The 15,000-nt window shown below is 43.5% G+C and overlaps 1 protein-coding gene across 6 annotated transcripts in view; it reads left to right on the top strand.

Annotated features, from left to right (window-relative positions):
• Positions 1-15,000, top strand: part of IPO13 (importin 13) — a 189,032-nt gene that overhangs the window by 86,644 nt on the left and 87,388 nt on the right. For all 6 annotated transcript variants that reach the window (XM_085885606.1, XM_085885610.1, XM_085885607.1 and 3 more), the window contains 2 exons: positions 1,396-1,536; positions 14,569-14,710. In XM_085885606.1, coding sequence (XP_085741732.1) covers positions 1,396-1,536; positions 14,569-14,710 — 283 coding nt within the window. The remainder of the gene's footprint in view (positions 1-1,395; positions 1,537-14,568; positions 14,711-15,000) is intronic.

The raw sequence follows: 15,000 nt of genomic DNA, 5'->3' as shown, positions 1-15,000 counted from the left end.
AAATCCGTCGAGGAGTTTTTTCGTAATACTGTTCACAAACAAACAAACGAACAAACAAACAGAAAGGGGTGAAAACAGTTACCTCCATCCATCTTCGAAGATGGTGGAGGTTAAAAATGTGAATTAAATCATTTTTTATTTATTTAAGATGTTTAAATATCGACTCATTTGATCATGGTTTTGGTGTTTAATCAAGTTTGATTTCATATCTACTCTAATCCTGATTGATTGTTGTATTTTTCCATTTAATATGCACAAATTAAAGTGCATGAGTACACACTAGGATTGGTGTTGTCGATTTTTTTTGGACTGCAGTATAATGCGATACATCGCACGACATATTGCACTCATGAAGTGTGACTAGAAAGTGTTGTTCAGACTTGTTCCCACATCTTCTTTCCTGTCATGTCAGGTGTGACGAAATAAACGATGAACACAAGTCGCTTCCTGTGCCTGAGAGGTGGAATGTTTGACCACGTGTGTCGACTCGAACGGCTTTTCTCGTCGTTTGTCTCCTGATTTGTGAACAGACTATGAATATGACAGCTGATATGGATGGTGTCGACGGATTTGAGTCATCAGATTTGTTGTCCCTGACGCGTATTCAACAAAGGCACAATAATGGCGACAAACTACATAATGTTCTCTTCCATTTTGTTCTTGCTTTTGTGTTTCCTTAATCAAAAACGAATTTACACATTGGCCTTTCCTCTCGCATTATTTTACTGTTTCATTGTCGTCCGCCATCTTGCCTTTTGCCATGGGTATTCCGCTTGCGTGTCAGGCACATGATGTCACCTACCGGCAACACTTTTAAACATGGCTAGGGTAGTTTAGACTTTTGGACATAGTTATTTATTACTTGCTAGTTTCCATGTTTCAAATTGTCACGGAAACGTTTAATAATTTTAAAGAACACAGTATACCGCTATGTTAAAAAAAGAAATAGATTGGAATACGAATTGTTAAAAATGCAAATCTCACCAATTTCCCCCATTATGTTTAATTGCCCCATTGGTACATTCTGAGTACATTTTGTCAACATACTCGAGGTGTATGGTATACTGATAATGACCACACACCTCAAGTTCACAAAAGCATTACTTGACTTATATATATATATATATATATATATATATATATATATATATATATATATATATATATATATATATATATATATATATATATATATATATATATAATGACTTCAAGAAAACACAGTTTCATACATTTTCAGTAGTTCTATTCTTGGGGTCACAATGTTGTGAGTCAAGAGCTCAGATGGGAACAGCAACAAATGTTTGAATTGAGACTTGTGCTTTAAATACATTGTTGTAGTTTGTTATGTTAACCTCATATTGCGTTCTTTCACCTACCCCATTATTTCCACAGTTATGTAAACACTCTCCTCAAACTGGTTCCCGCCGTTCTCCAGCTGGAGGAACTGCTGCGTCATGCGGTACAGAATGGTGATATGGAGAGTACGCACGGCCTCTGCAGGGTCATTCTTGCACTTGGACAGAACCATGCCAGGTGTGGTTTGAGGGGGAATATGGGGAGGGAGGAACATGATGAGCCACACACAGTGATACCCCAATTTACTTCTGGGATACATTCTTGCATATTGTCAGGTCAGACCAGATTAGATCTGTGACTTGCTCCAGGTACCATGTAAACCTATAATAACCTGTTTCATGGTCGAGTTGTCGGCGACTAAACCGTCTCCCCCACCAGGTTTCCTGGTGAGGATGGTGTATGGATATCCACACCCAGCAGGGTTAAAAACAAAACCTATTAAAGGGTGGAGTAATTCCTTTTGAGCCAACGGTCATCCATATCTAGTGCCCAACTGTGTCTGCAGACGTCCTGCAAATGGGTTACTTTTTTTAGGAGGTTATTGGCAGGATGAGCACTCCGGGCACCGTAAAACACTTCATTCCGCAAAAGCCACAAACACAAAAAAACTGAAAACCCACTCCGTGGGAGTAACTCCTGTGCTGCTGCCCTTCACAGGACAACTCACCAGAAGACAGGATTGGGGCAAGCCTTCGGAACCCCCATTCCTTGATGACAGGAGGAAAAGCACGGGGGAAACTTTCTCGGTCAGATTGCAGTGGTGTGTGGCGTTGTGGTGCTGAGGTGTCGTCCACCACACGGCGGTCTCCTTGGGTTAACCTGAGGCGGTCCCTTCGGGTGGATGCCTGGAATGTCCTATCCCGAAGAGAGGACGATCACCTGTCTCTGTTATCATCTCAGCTCCAGCGTTTGAAAATCAGTATTGCAGCACTCTCTGAGGTTCGGAGACCCAATAGTGGCGAGGTCATGGCTGGTGGTTACACCTACTATTGGTCTGATCGCTCTGATGGTTTCCATGCCCAAGGAGTTGCTGTAGCTGTGTCCAATAAGCTGACTTCAATGATAATTGAGGTAACACCGGTCAATGAGCGTATTATGAGACTAAGGATTCGTCACTCCTTGCTTGTCATTTCCCTGGTCTCTAATATGCTCCAACTGAGGCGAGTGATCTCACCTTGAAGGATGCACTCTATGCCACGCTCGAGTCTGTGGTTGATCAGTGCCCCAGGCGAGATACTCTTCTAGTCTTGGGGGATTTCAATGTATCAACTAGCACTGATAGGGATGGTTATGAGGCATATGGTGGTCCCCATGGGTCTGGATCTGTGAACCAGAATAGCACTAAGTTCCTTGACTTTCGAGAAGTTGTGGACTTAGAGCGGTTGTTACATGGTTTCAGCATCCACAAGCTCATCGCTGGACTTGGTATTCCAATGCTGGTGGTGTGGGAACTGAGATTGACCATGTGCTCATTGATGGTCGCTGGAGGATAATCCAGAACTGCAGGGTCGACCGGAGCGCGCAGTTCCTCAATACCTACCACATGCTTGTTGTAGCAAATCCGAAGTTGCACCTTAAATCTGGGAGAATGGTCCCATCTCAGCCTTGGTTGGATGTTTGCAATCTCAAGGATGAGAGGGCAGCTAAGGAGTTTGTGAATAGGCTTTCCCATTGTGGATTTGGGGGTCTGGGTGCTTTGGGGAATGCTGAAGAGTTGTGGAGCGCCTTCAAGACTACCATCCTTGATGTTGCCGGAGGATGTGTTGGAACTCACCGTTGGACAAAGAAGAATTTTCTCTCTCAAGGGACACTGGATACCATTGACCAGAGTTGCAGGGCAGGCTTAATGGCAGAGCTGAGCTGTTCAGGGAGTTGAGGCGTAAAACTGTACGTGCGCTAAGGGTGGACGAGGAGGCCAATGTGCGAGGAATCTGTGAGGAGGTAGAGCATCACCTGTGGTCAAGTGATTTTTGTCTTGCTTGCAGGGGAATTCGTGCACTGCGTTCTTTCAAGCCCATCCCTTGGTGTACTGCAGTTAGAGTGGGGAAGGTGGGGGGGGGGGACTTGTGGTCTTCTAACAGATGAGTCTGAAAGGAAGGTCTGCTAGGCCGGTTACTTTGAGCGGCTGTAGCAGGCTGACCCACCAGCTGTTGAGTTTGATGTTACCATCCTTATTGCTGACCCTCCAATCAACTGTGATTCACCTTCATTTGTGGAAACACAGGCTGCAGTGAACCGGTTGAAATAGGGAAGAGCTCCTGGGATCTGTTGCATCCATGCTGAACTTCTAAAGGCTGGTGGAAATGCTGCACTCGTGTTGTTGCATGGAGCTCTGTGCTCTGCTGGGAACACAGGCATCATCTCAACTGACTGGAAGAGGGTCTTTGTTATCCCTCGCTGGAAAGGGAAGGGTGATCGCCAGGACTGCAACAACTACCGAGGGGTGACGCTGCTCTCAGTGCCAGGCAAGTTCTTTGCTCAGATAATTATTGATCGGGTTTGCGCCACCATCTGCTTGAGCACCAGCGTCCAGAGCAGTCAGGCTTTAGACCAAAGAGGTTAAGTATTGACCGTATCCTTGCTCTTCGGGTCCTCACCGAATGCAGATGAGAGTTTTGGAAGGGGCTGCTTGTAGCCTGTGTTGATCTCTGTAAAGCGTTTGATTCAGTGAATCGGGATGCCCTCTGGAAGATTCTTGGTCTTTGTGGGGTGCCACCAAACTGATCGATCTGATGTCTGAACGATACTCTGGTACTGAGAGTGCTTTAAGATGTGGTGGTGCAATCTCTGACTTATTTACAGTAGTTACTGGAGTTTGTCAGGGGTGTTTACTGGCCCCACACTTTTCAGCACTTGCATGGACTGGATTCAGGGGAGGATGTCGGCGAGATCAAGCTGCGGTGCATCATTTGGGAATGTCAAGATCTCTGACCTTGATTTCACAGATGATGCCGTCATCTTTAAGGAGACTCTGGATATCCTTTGGGGGCCCTTGAGGTGCTGAATGAGAAGTCGTAGCCGCTGGAATTACGGGTTTCCTGGGTCAAAACTGAGATATAGGCTTTCGATGACGTCTTGGATGCTGCTGTCCTGTCTGTGTCTGTTTGTGGTGAGGATGTTGAGGTCGTGGAGAGATTCACTTACCTTGGCAGTGATATTCATGTCTCTGCTAGCTTTGAGCCAGAGATCAACAGACGTCTGGGTTAGGCCTGGGGAGTCATGGATTCACTGGACCATGGGGTGTGGCGCTGCCGGTACCTGTGCAGGAGGACGAAAGTCTTATTCTTCAGGTCCTTGATGCTTCCAGTCTTTCTCTATGGATGTGAGACTTGGACTCTGACCAGGGGTCTGAGACTTAATTACTTTGGTTCCAGATCTCTTTGGAGAATCCTTGGCTATCGCTGGTCGGACTTTGTGTTCAACTTGTGGTTGCCGAGAGACTCAAATGAGATTTGATTCCTGCATAGTCCGTGAGTGTCAGTTACGGCTGTATGGACATGTGGGTCGTTTTCCTGATGCTGATCCTGCTCACCAGTTTCTCTCAGTGTGAGAGCCTCGTGAGTGGTAGTCTGTGGGCCGACCACGTGCCTCCTGGTTTCAGCAGGTTGATCGGCATCTCTAAGGAGATGAGAATGGGCTAGGCATCTGCCTGGGGGATGGCCAGCGGGAGGCACCTGGAGTTCCAGCGGAAAGTGGACACAGCGATGCGCTGCTCCAGTGCATGCTCCCATACCTGACCTGACCTGATGCATTCTTGAAAAGTGTGACTTAAATCGAAATGACTCAAAACAAATCAATTTTTCCGATAAGACATACAGCAATGTACAGTAATTTTTCCCATAAGAAATACATTCGTCATTTTCATCTACGATATTACCTTTTTGGCTAAAGCAGAGATAATTTAATCGCTCATTTGAACACATTTTGACAGCATATTATAAGGGCACTCTTCGACGTTGCGACTTCACCAGATATGCCTCCGCCCACAATATTACATCATTATACATCATTGTACCAAGTTTGATTTGATTTTCTGAATGCAGATTCACAATATATAATTCTGGCTGCTATACCATGCATCCGATCAGGTTGATGTTTAAAACATACATTCTCCACGACTGTTGATCATAATTGTGATGTTTCATGGCGATTGATGAAGCGGTTCAGGAGAACGAATTTTTAAAAGATTTTCTGCGAGTCTGAAAGATGTGGAGAGAGTGGAAATTGTGTGGTGGGGTGGAAGGAGGAGGGTGGGGAAGGGTTGTTGTGAGAGTCTGTAGGGAGGGAGGGATGGAGGTGGAGTGGGATGAGACAGGAGTTTGGGTTGTATGAGAGAGGGGAAGGGATGGGAGGAGGTACCCAGCATTGCCTGACAATGCTGGGTACTTATGCAAGTTTCGAATAATGGGTGGAGGAAAGTATTTTGTTGGTTCTCAGAGTTTGCAATCAAGCAAAATTGCATTGTTGAAACAAGAAAAAGAGCAGTCAAAGATTGCAGACATTCGCCAGTACTTGTTTTGTGTGGTGTGTTACGTCATTAATATGATAGACATAACTAGAACTGCCACTTTATAACTGCTGGCAGTGATGACTGGGTACCAAGATGTTCTGCTTTGATCGGACACCTGACCCTGACCCATGATGTTCATTATTATTGTTCAATTTTAATTCAGAATGTGATTAAAATATATTCAATTCAAATCACAGTTTAGCCCGAAATGACCCACCAAAATGTTCATACTGATAGGATAAGCATTTGGCACATGCAATTATGGTGTTAAAGAGAAGCCACCGATGACATCATCAAAAAAAATTACACTTATTCCCCATGAGGAGTATTTGGCATGTGCCAAGTTTCAATTTTTTCCACCGAGCAGTTTCGGAGATGCAGAGGTCCAATGTTTTTACTTTATTCCAACATGGCTGCCAAACCCTGTGACCTATGACATCATAATTATCATTCAAACATTCGACAAGAGTATTCGCACTTATGATGAAAATTTCATGTCAATTGGATAAGCGGTTGCAGAGAAAACAGAAAATTAGCACGGACAGACGGACAGCCTGAAAACATGACGACAACATGACTTTGTCAGCAGAGACATAAAACTTGAAATGAAATAATGTTATTAAAGTGCATGGTGGCCACAATGTCTTGTCACACCTTGTGAAAATTGTGACATTGCCTTTAATCACATTAGCTGACAACACGGGAGGGTTATACAAGTTATACCACATTTGTCGTACTCTTTATTTTCTTTCATTTACACATTTTACAGCAGATGACATGAGCCTTAAGTGTCCAGTGGATCCGTTTGTGCTTCATCATTGTCATTCTTGAGAGTAATTTTGCGTCATGTTCTGTGGGGTATTTGCCAGAGCATTTGTGGGGTGATACGATGAAAAGGAAAACAGCCAGGAGGTATGATTGAAATTTAAATGATGAATGTGGTCATCATTGGTTCGATAGTTATTCAATATACAGTACCATCCTGATGAGGGTAAAAAATTCCAAAATCCAGATAGGTGGCTCCATTTGATGTTTAACCAATGGTGACCATAAGATTTCTGTTTGACAGAGTCACCCGGCTGAAGCATCCTGGTCAGAGGTGATGCTTGTGTGTGCGCTTGCGCAGGACTTTACGTCCATTGGAGATCGCGAGAATGCTCGTCACACTCCAAACATTTTGATTTATCCGCAGATTGCACCATGTCCCTTCTGGTTGATTTGTTTGCCCTCGCGGGAACAATCATCTTGCTGGAAAACAGATTTTTATTTGTGAATTATGTGGTTTTGTCGTGTGAGACATAATCTGTGGCTGATGCTCATCATTACAGGCAGGAGGTACGATTGAAATTTAATTGACGATGTGGTCATCATTGGTTAGATATTTATATTGTATGCCATCCTGATGAGGGTAAATAAGTCCGAAATCCAGATAGGCAGCTCCGTTTGATGTTTAATCAATGTTGACCATAAAGTTTTTGTTGATTTGCCAGAGTCACTAGGCCGAGGCCTGAGAAGCGGGTTTTTAGGACAAGTGGGCTGATGCCGTCTGAACCGGTTTCAGAATCTGAGTCGAGGTTTGACCGCAAGCTCTCCACCTTGTCAGGACAAAAGGACACAGAGTCCAGGGACAGCTGGGTGCGACTGGGTAAGGTGGGTACAGAAAGTGATGGGTTTTGGACACAAGATTTTGATGCAAACACCGAGTTTAGGCAATCAGCCTTTTCACGTGCGGTGTCTGCAGTGCGGCCAGTTGAGGTAAGGGAGGGGATGGAGGGGGAACATACACCAGAAACAGATTTGTTTAGACGCCACCAGGATTTGGATGAGGGAGAAAGGTTTGAAAGTTCAGACTTGAGATGAGAAAGATGTTGTTTTCTGGCTCTCCTGAGGTAGACACACACTTGTTCGGAGCTTTGTGGAAGGAACTGAGATTACCCTCAGTTGGATTTGCTTTCCATGAGGGAAAGGTAAGTTGTTTCAGGACGACTGCCTCACCACAAGCTTCAGTGAACCAAGGGCGGGAGGAAGGGTAGGACAACTGAAGACGAAAGGGGATAGATCTGTACATGAGAGAGAGCAAGTTTCTTTGAAAGAATTCCCAGGACGATATGATGTTTGAGAAAGTAGTGATGGGAGACCAGTCTAGAAGTTTTATGGCTGCTTGTAGACCCTGCCAGTCGGCTTGAATGAAATTCCAGACTCGACGGCACTGAGGTGGTTCTCTGATAACAGCCAGAGAGATGTTTACTTTGACAAGGATGTGGTCAGAAGAACCGAATGGAGCGGAGGAAGAACAGAAGATATTTTCAGTGAAATTTGTCAAAATCAGATCCAGAAGAGATAGAGTACCATTGGTTGAGATCCGGGTAGAGAAGTTGACCGATTGAGTCAGTCCCAATGAGTTGCAGTAGTCTTTTGCTTAATTGCCATGGCAGGTGAGAGAGGTACCCACACCCAGTCAACTGGAATGATGACAATTGAAGTCGCCAAATACGAGGAAGAGAGAGTTCAGATCGTCCGTCTGGTCCATGTCCGTCCGTCCACAAATACTTGCAACTTCTTCTCTGAAACTACACATGCGATTTTGATGAAACTTCACCACAACGTCCATCACCGCATATGTACCAAATTTTGATAATGGCATTAAAAAAATCGGGCCCTAAGGGGCTCTACGGAAGTAAATTAAGGGAGTTGCCCCCCAGATATGGATCTGGTTTCTTCTCAGAAACTACACACACATTTTCAATGAAACTTTACCAAAGTCTTCATCACCCATGACGTACCAAAGTTTGTTCACACCATTAAAAAATTGGTGCCTAAGGGAATCCACAGGGGGGTTTTCCCCCCAAAATATGTATTTGCTTTCTTTTCAGAAACTACACACACAATTTCAATGAAACTTGACCACAGTCTTCATCACCCATGATGTACCAAGGTTCGTTCACGCTATTTAAAAGATCGGGGTCGAGGGAGATACACGTGGGGGTGGTTTTCCCCACAAAATAGGTATTTGCGATGACATTGTTTCGCTCCTACATTTTGCTGATTCCATCCCACGTTGACTTCCTCCTCAGTATCATTATTCTACCAGGTGAGCGCCCAGAGGTAATGCCCCTATTTTTTTTCGAAATTGTCAAAGGAAAAAGACGTAACAATGAATTAATGATGTAAACGATGTCGATTTTTTTTGTTGTTGTTATTATTATTATTATTATTTTTTTACTTCAGTTTTTTCCCCCCTGGCAAACTTGATTGGTCAAAATCAAGCATGGAAAGCTATTGAACAATCGTATACAACGATAAACAACATTGGCACGAAATGCTTACTTCATGTTGCAAAATCAGCACTGCATGCATACACAGAGTGTTGCAGGCATGTCTGCCGGTCAAGAAAATATAAAATTTCACCATTTTACTTGAGCTCTTGGGATGAAATTTATACAGTGTGCTGCATGATGGAATAGTATCAGTGGTGTTGATACAGTGAAAGCAACCATGGGCCAAACAAGGAGAAGTTTGTCAATTTCCTGGTCACTGCATGGAAAGATGGAGCTGCACTAATTCTTAGAGAAGCCAAGTGTTTTCTTGCTCATGGAAGTCAATGCCATTCCTTCTCTGTCAGAGGTGGTGATGTTCTGGTGGAATAAATGAAGGAACCAGCACGTGATCACGAGGAAGCAGGTACCCATTTGCGCACAGCAAGTATGCAGCTCGACAAGCTGAAAACATAATCAAGAGTCTCGATATGGATGTTTTTATTATTGCGATCACCCTATGAGTCTATGCACTGATGTTTCAGTTCTGAGCAACATTTGTTTGTCTGGTGTTGGCTTAGCGGTTAAGGTGATGGCTTGGGATCCTAGGGTCCTGAGTTCAAGCCCCATTTTCCACTGAATTAACACCAGGGGGTTGACTCAGCCTGTCATCTTTCCGAGGTCGACGAAATGAGTACCAGTGTAGCAGCCGAAAAGCTGCACACGAAGGGAAGGGGTATTGATGGATTTATGTAATCTAGTATTGGTGTGGGGCAGATATGATAGGCCGAATGGCCTCCTCCTGTGCAAAATGTCCTTGTAATTTCTAGACAGGCCAGAAAGTGAAGAGGAATGTACATGTGAATAAGTTTGCAGTGAAGCTGGGTCCACAGATATTGAGTCCTCTCGTTTGACTGCGTTTCATTTTTACTCTCGCCGGAGGAGAGGGTATTGCATTTGGGTCTGTTTTATTATCTTGCCAAAACGAAGTTTTTGCAAGATATGTTAGTCAGCTTGTATGTTTTTTTTTGTTTGTTTGTTTGTCTGTAATCACGTATAAAAAATTCTGCAGAGCACAGTTATCATTGGAAATTTTTGTAACTTCACATATCAGAGGCCTATAGAGGTCCCTTTCAGCGCATAAAATTTTGAAGGTAAAGGTCAAAGGTCAAGGTCACTTGACTGATTTTTTAAATTTTTAAGTTTTAGGAACCATATCGTGTAGTACCTCAAATCGAACACCTCGATGAGTGCTTTCTAGATATGTCAAGCTTGAAACATTATGACGTCATTTGGTGACGTTATGAGGCAAACACATTTTTCATAGTTACTCTGTAGAACGATTCTCATCGGAATCTCTTGTAGGCAGATATTCCTCAAGGAGTCGCTCCAGGTGGATAGCAGCTCTGTTCACCTCAGTGTGACCTTAAAGAAGTCACACGTGGTCACCTTTTGGCAAGATACGGGTCACCCTGTGGGTGACATTGGTTTATTTTCTTGTTTATCTGTCTGTCTGTTTGGTTGGTTGTTTGTCCGTGCATAACTAGTGTTTTTCTCCGCAACTGCTTGTCGTATCAAGACGAAATTTTCACCATCGAAGCGAATACTCAAGTTGTTGTTCATCTTTCGGCTGCTCCCGTTAGGGGTCGCCACAGCGGATCATCCGTTATGATCCGCATACTGATTTGGCACAGGTTTTACGCCGGATGCCCTTCCTGACGCAACCCTGGTCGCCTCTTACGACACAGGGATCAGGATTTGGGTTTCGCCATGATTCCGGGCTGCTCTACACCCTGCCCAGTGCAGAGCCCCCGTCCTCAAGCGATCCTCCAACCCAAGCCTCCGAGTCGCCGGATTACAGGCGCACGCCACTACGCCCGGTTCGAAGCGAATACTCAAGTAGAACGTTTTATTGATAATTATGATGTCATCGGTCACGTGGTGTGGCAGCCATGTTGGAAAAATGGAAAAACTTTGGACCTCTGCATCTCTGAAACCGCACCAAGGTAAAATTTGAAACTTGACACATGGCAAGTATTCCTTGTGGGGAATATGTTTGATTTTTTTTTTATGACGTCATAGGGGCCTTCGTGATAACGTCATAATTGCATATGTAGAATGCGACATCTCATGAGTATGAAAAATTTTGAGGGTCATCTAGAGTCAAAATGGTCTGCAGGAAAAAAATTGATGTCATCGGTCACGTGATTCAGCAGCCTGTTAAAAATTTTTTTAATTTTTATGTTTACCTTCAAAAACTTTATCTGAAGTGGCTGAACAGATTGCGGCGAAACATCACAGGTATGATCGCCTATCCATGAGGAACAAAAAGTTTCCACCTATGACTTCAAAGGTCACATGGTTTGGCAGCTATGATTGCTTGAAGAAAAAACCTTAACAAATCTTCCCCAGAACCGCTTGACAGATTGAGGGGATTAATAGTCCACATGGTATGGCAGCCATATTGGATTGAACAAAAATCTTGAGAAAATTATTTCTCTTGAACCGCTTCATCAATCGATGGGAAACGTCAAAATTATGATGTAGTCGTCATGGGGAATATAAGTTCTAAATTTCAATCTGATCGGACACATTGTCTGGCAAGCAGAATGATTCAATATTTTGAATCTGAGTTTAGGGATTTAAAATAAACTTGGTACAAGAATGTATAATGATGTAATAATGTGGGCGGAGGCATATCTGGTGATGTCGAAGAGTGCCCTTCTAGTTTAGTATACCTTAGGACTTGGTAAAAGTGTTCCTCCTTTTCTCCTCCTTCAATGTTGCATGATCTATTTTATTGGGCTTTTTTTCATTCAGCTATCAGACTTGTGGAAGATCAAACAACAGGAGGCAATGGACCAATGGACAAAATGGGACAAAATATAGCGGTCATTATATTTACCTGTGCTATTCTTCTTCTTCAGTGGTATTTAATCACCACTTGGTGACCTGATTCTGACTTCTGTGATTTATTTTCCTCTTTCTTGAGAATTCTTCCTTGCCTGCTTCTTCCTCCTCTTCTGAAAAGAATTCTTCGAAACATTTTCTTCCTTTTCTTCTTTGCTTCATCTTTTTTGCCATAGTGGTGTCACAGGAAGCCGTTTCATGCTCGACACTTTCAACATGTGAAAACCTCCGTGTGTGTGTGTGTGTGTGTGTGTGTGTGTGTGTGTGTGTGTGTGTGTGTGTGTGTGTGTGTGTGTGTGTGTGTGTGTGTGTGTGTGTGTGTGTGTGTGTGTGTGTGTGTGTGTGTGTGTGTGTGTGTGTGTGTGTGTGTGTATATATCAAAAGTTTAATATATGAGCTGTACAAGCCTTGTCCCGACTCCAGAATGTAGCAGGCGAAGCTGTGATGCATGTCTCCGCCAGAAAGCGAATGTATTGATTCCTTACGGGATTTTCTGATTTTATTAAAGCTGGCAAACACATTTCCTGCCTCGACTGAACTGTCAAGACCACAGCGAGGTTGTGATGAGACTTGTTTCCAGCACAAGATTAAAGTAAACTGAATCAGATAATAATGTGGAATGTGAGTAAACCTTGGGCATAAAACAGAGGGTGTGAATTTTCCAGTTGATTAAAGTTTCGGTCAATACAAGACTTTGAATCCAGTATTTGACAACGGTAATTGGTATGAATTGAAGAGCAGTTTTAACGTTTGCAATCGTATTCATTTAACAATGATTTGCTCCAAGAAGAAATCAATTTTGCATCGCAACCAAGATTGTTTTGAAGAGTGCTAATTGAATTGCCACTGTTCAAAAATGGTGACCGATATAGCCCACTTGCTACTTGTGTGGTGTGTTTGATGTTTGTCAAGGTAATCATGCGTCGGTACAGTCTAATGGCCTGCCGTTCTTCCTCCAGGGCTCGTAATTGATTTTTAACAGCCAAACAGTACATTCTCGAAATTATGTGCTCAGTTTCTGCTGTCGTCCCCATCTTACCTGCATCCTGTTTTCTGCCGGCCTTTGATTCGGGTTTCTGTTCATCAGAACCAAAGTGTCCTGGCCACGGTTGAATTGCATGGTTATCTGATGCACTGTCGCTGGTACCATTCGACAACCGCCGAGCCAAACAGCTGCTGGCTTGAAGCGATGCTAGCAATGTGTTTGATTGGAATGGTTTGCTGTAGTCCCAGTTGAGCCTTTGTATTCAACAGAGATTGCCTTTTGCATATGGAAGATGAGAGGCTATTGTTACTGTTTCTCTGCCAAGCTTTTGAATTCTTGTTCGTTATTTCGTCGGGCAAAGCGCTGGGGACTGACATTTCCATCAGTAGATTGCATTACTCACATTGTCTGCGAGTGGATTGAAATCAAATATCATCATAAGCCAACGATGATGACGGTTCTGCGTTTTACAGTCAAAGCAAATTCTTTTGCTTTCTCAATTTGGATTAACTAGCAGCCGACCAGTTAATCGGAGAGTTCTCGTAATTTATTGCTGCTGACATTGACTTGGCCTTTCTAAAATGGAGAACTCGCGAAAGCAATCTCTTTCGTTTGCCGTTGTTCTCCCGTGAATTAATTTGGGGCTTCACGTAAACGATGTGTTCTAACCATTTGATTCGTCTCTCACGTGACTGGGTTGCGTGTTTTAATTCCACAGGATATCAGGACCTTTCAGCATTGCTGCTCTTTGCGTTCTTATTATGATCTTCAAAAACCTTGCACTCAGGTTACATAGGGCAACAAAATTTGTACCTCATGGTGTTCTGGAGTAAGGAGATCGTATGAAGAATTAATGTGGGAAGAAATGGAGGAAGGAACGGAAGTATGATTATAGGTATGAAGAGAGGAAGGCAAATGGTGGTTGACGTGCTGTGGCAGTGTGGAACCTGATTAGATCCGGTGTGAAACGAACGACGGATTCCTGGCGTGAAAGAACATTTTTGTGGCGTGGAAGAACCTCATACAGTACTCATTATGAATCTGTTGCTTTTGTCTCTTTGAAATACCAACTTGCACTTTGTGCTGCGTGGCATTCTGTCGATGTGTGGGATTTAATTTTTCTTTTTTTCTTTTTTTCATGCTGCTGACATGCAGTTCATAACATCATCACCTTTGCCCTTTTTTTCTACTTGGGGCCAGATTTGACAGCTCCTTTCATAGCCTTCTCATTTCGGAGCTTTGTGGCCCAAGGTTCCACCATGAATCCGACACAAACTGAAATCACAGCATACGCGGTCCTTTCAGAGGAACTTCACTTTACTTTCACCTTGTGCTGGAATCAAGTCTCATTTTCAAACCTGCTTTCCTCTTTTGATTTCATTCACTGCAGGATAACTAAATTTTAGGTTGACTTTGTTTAAAACCTGGTGAGGTATGCATAATGCTTGATCATAAAAATAGGTTTTGATACATTGTGTTCATCATGTGGTGGTTTAATAACTCCCTCTCCTCCACCCACACCCTCATCACTTGACTGTGAATGTATGTAGGACACTTCTGGAGCAGACAGCACACTGGCAGAGTTTCTTGGCACTCGTAAACATGGTGATGTATTGCACGGGTATTCCCGGGCACTATCCAGTGGATGAGATGACGAGTTCTCTTACCCTTACCTTCTGGTACACGCTGCAGGCAAGTGAAGCAAAGGCTAGCAGCTCAAAATGCCCTTCTTGTGTCGAGCTTTATTAAATCCAACAATGCCGATTCATCAATCTGGCGAAACAACCAAGGTGGATGTTATTGCACAAGTTGTGGATTACATTCCTTTGCTTCCTTGTTGAGAAAACATTTCTATAATGACCAGACAGCATGTTGAGTGTATCTCTCTCTCTCTCTCTCTCTCTCTCTCTCTCTCTCTCTCTCTCTCTCTCTCTCTCTCTCTCTCTCTCTCTCTCTCTCTCTCTCTCTCTCTCTCTCTCTCT

Source organism: Eptatretus burgeri, chromosome 6 (genome assembly GCF_056783735.1).
Source record: "Eptatretus burgeri isolate ZD-2024b chromosome 6, Ebu_testis_v1, whole genome shotgun sequence".
Taxonomy (NCBI): Eukaryota; Metazoa; Chordata; class Myxini; order Myxiniformes; family Myxinidae; genus Eptatretus; species Eptatretus burgeri.
The sequence above is the reverse complement of the archived record's forward strand: the minus strand, read 5'-3'. Positions and strand labels throughout refer to the sequence as shown.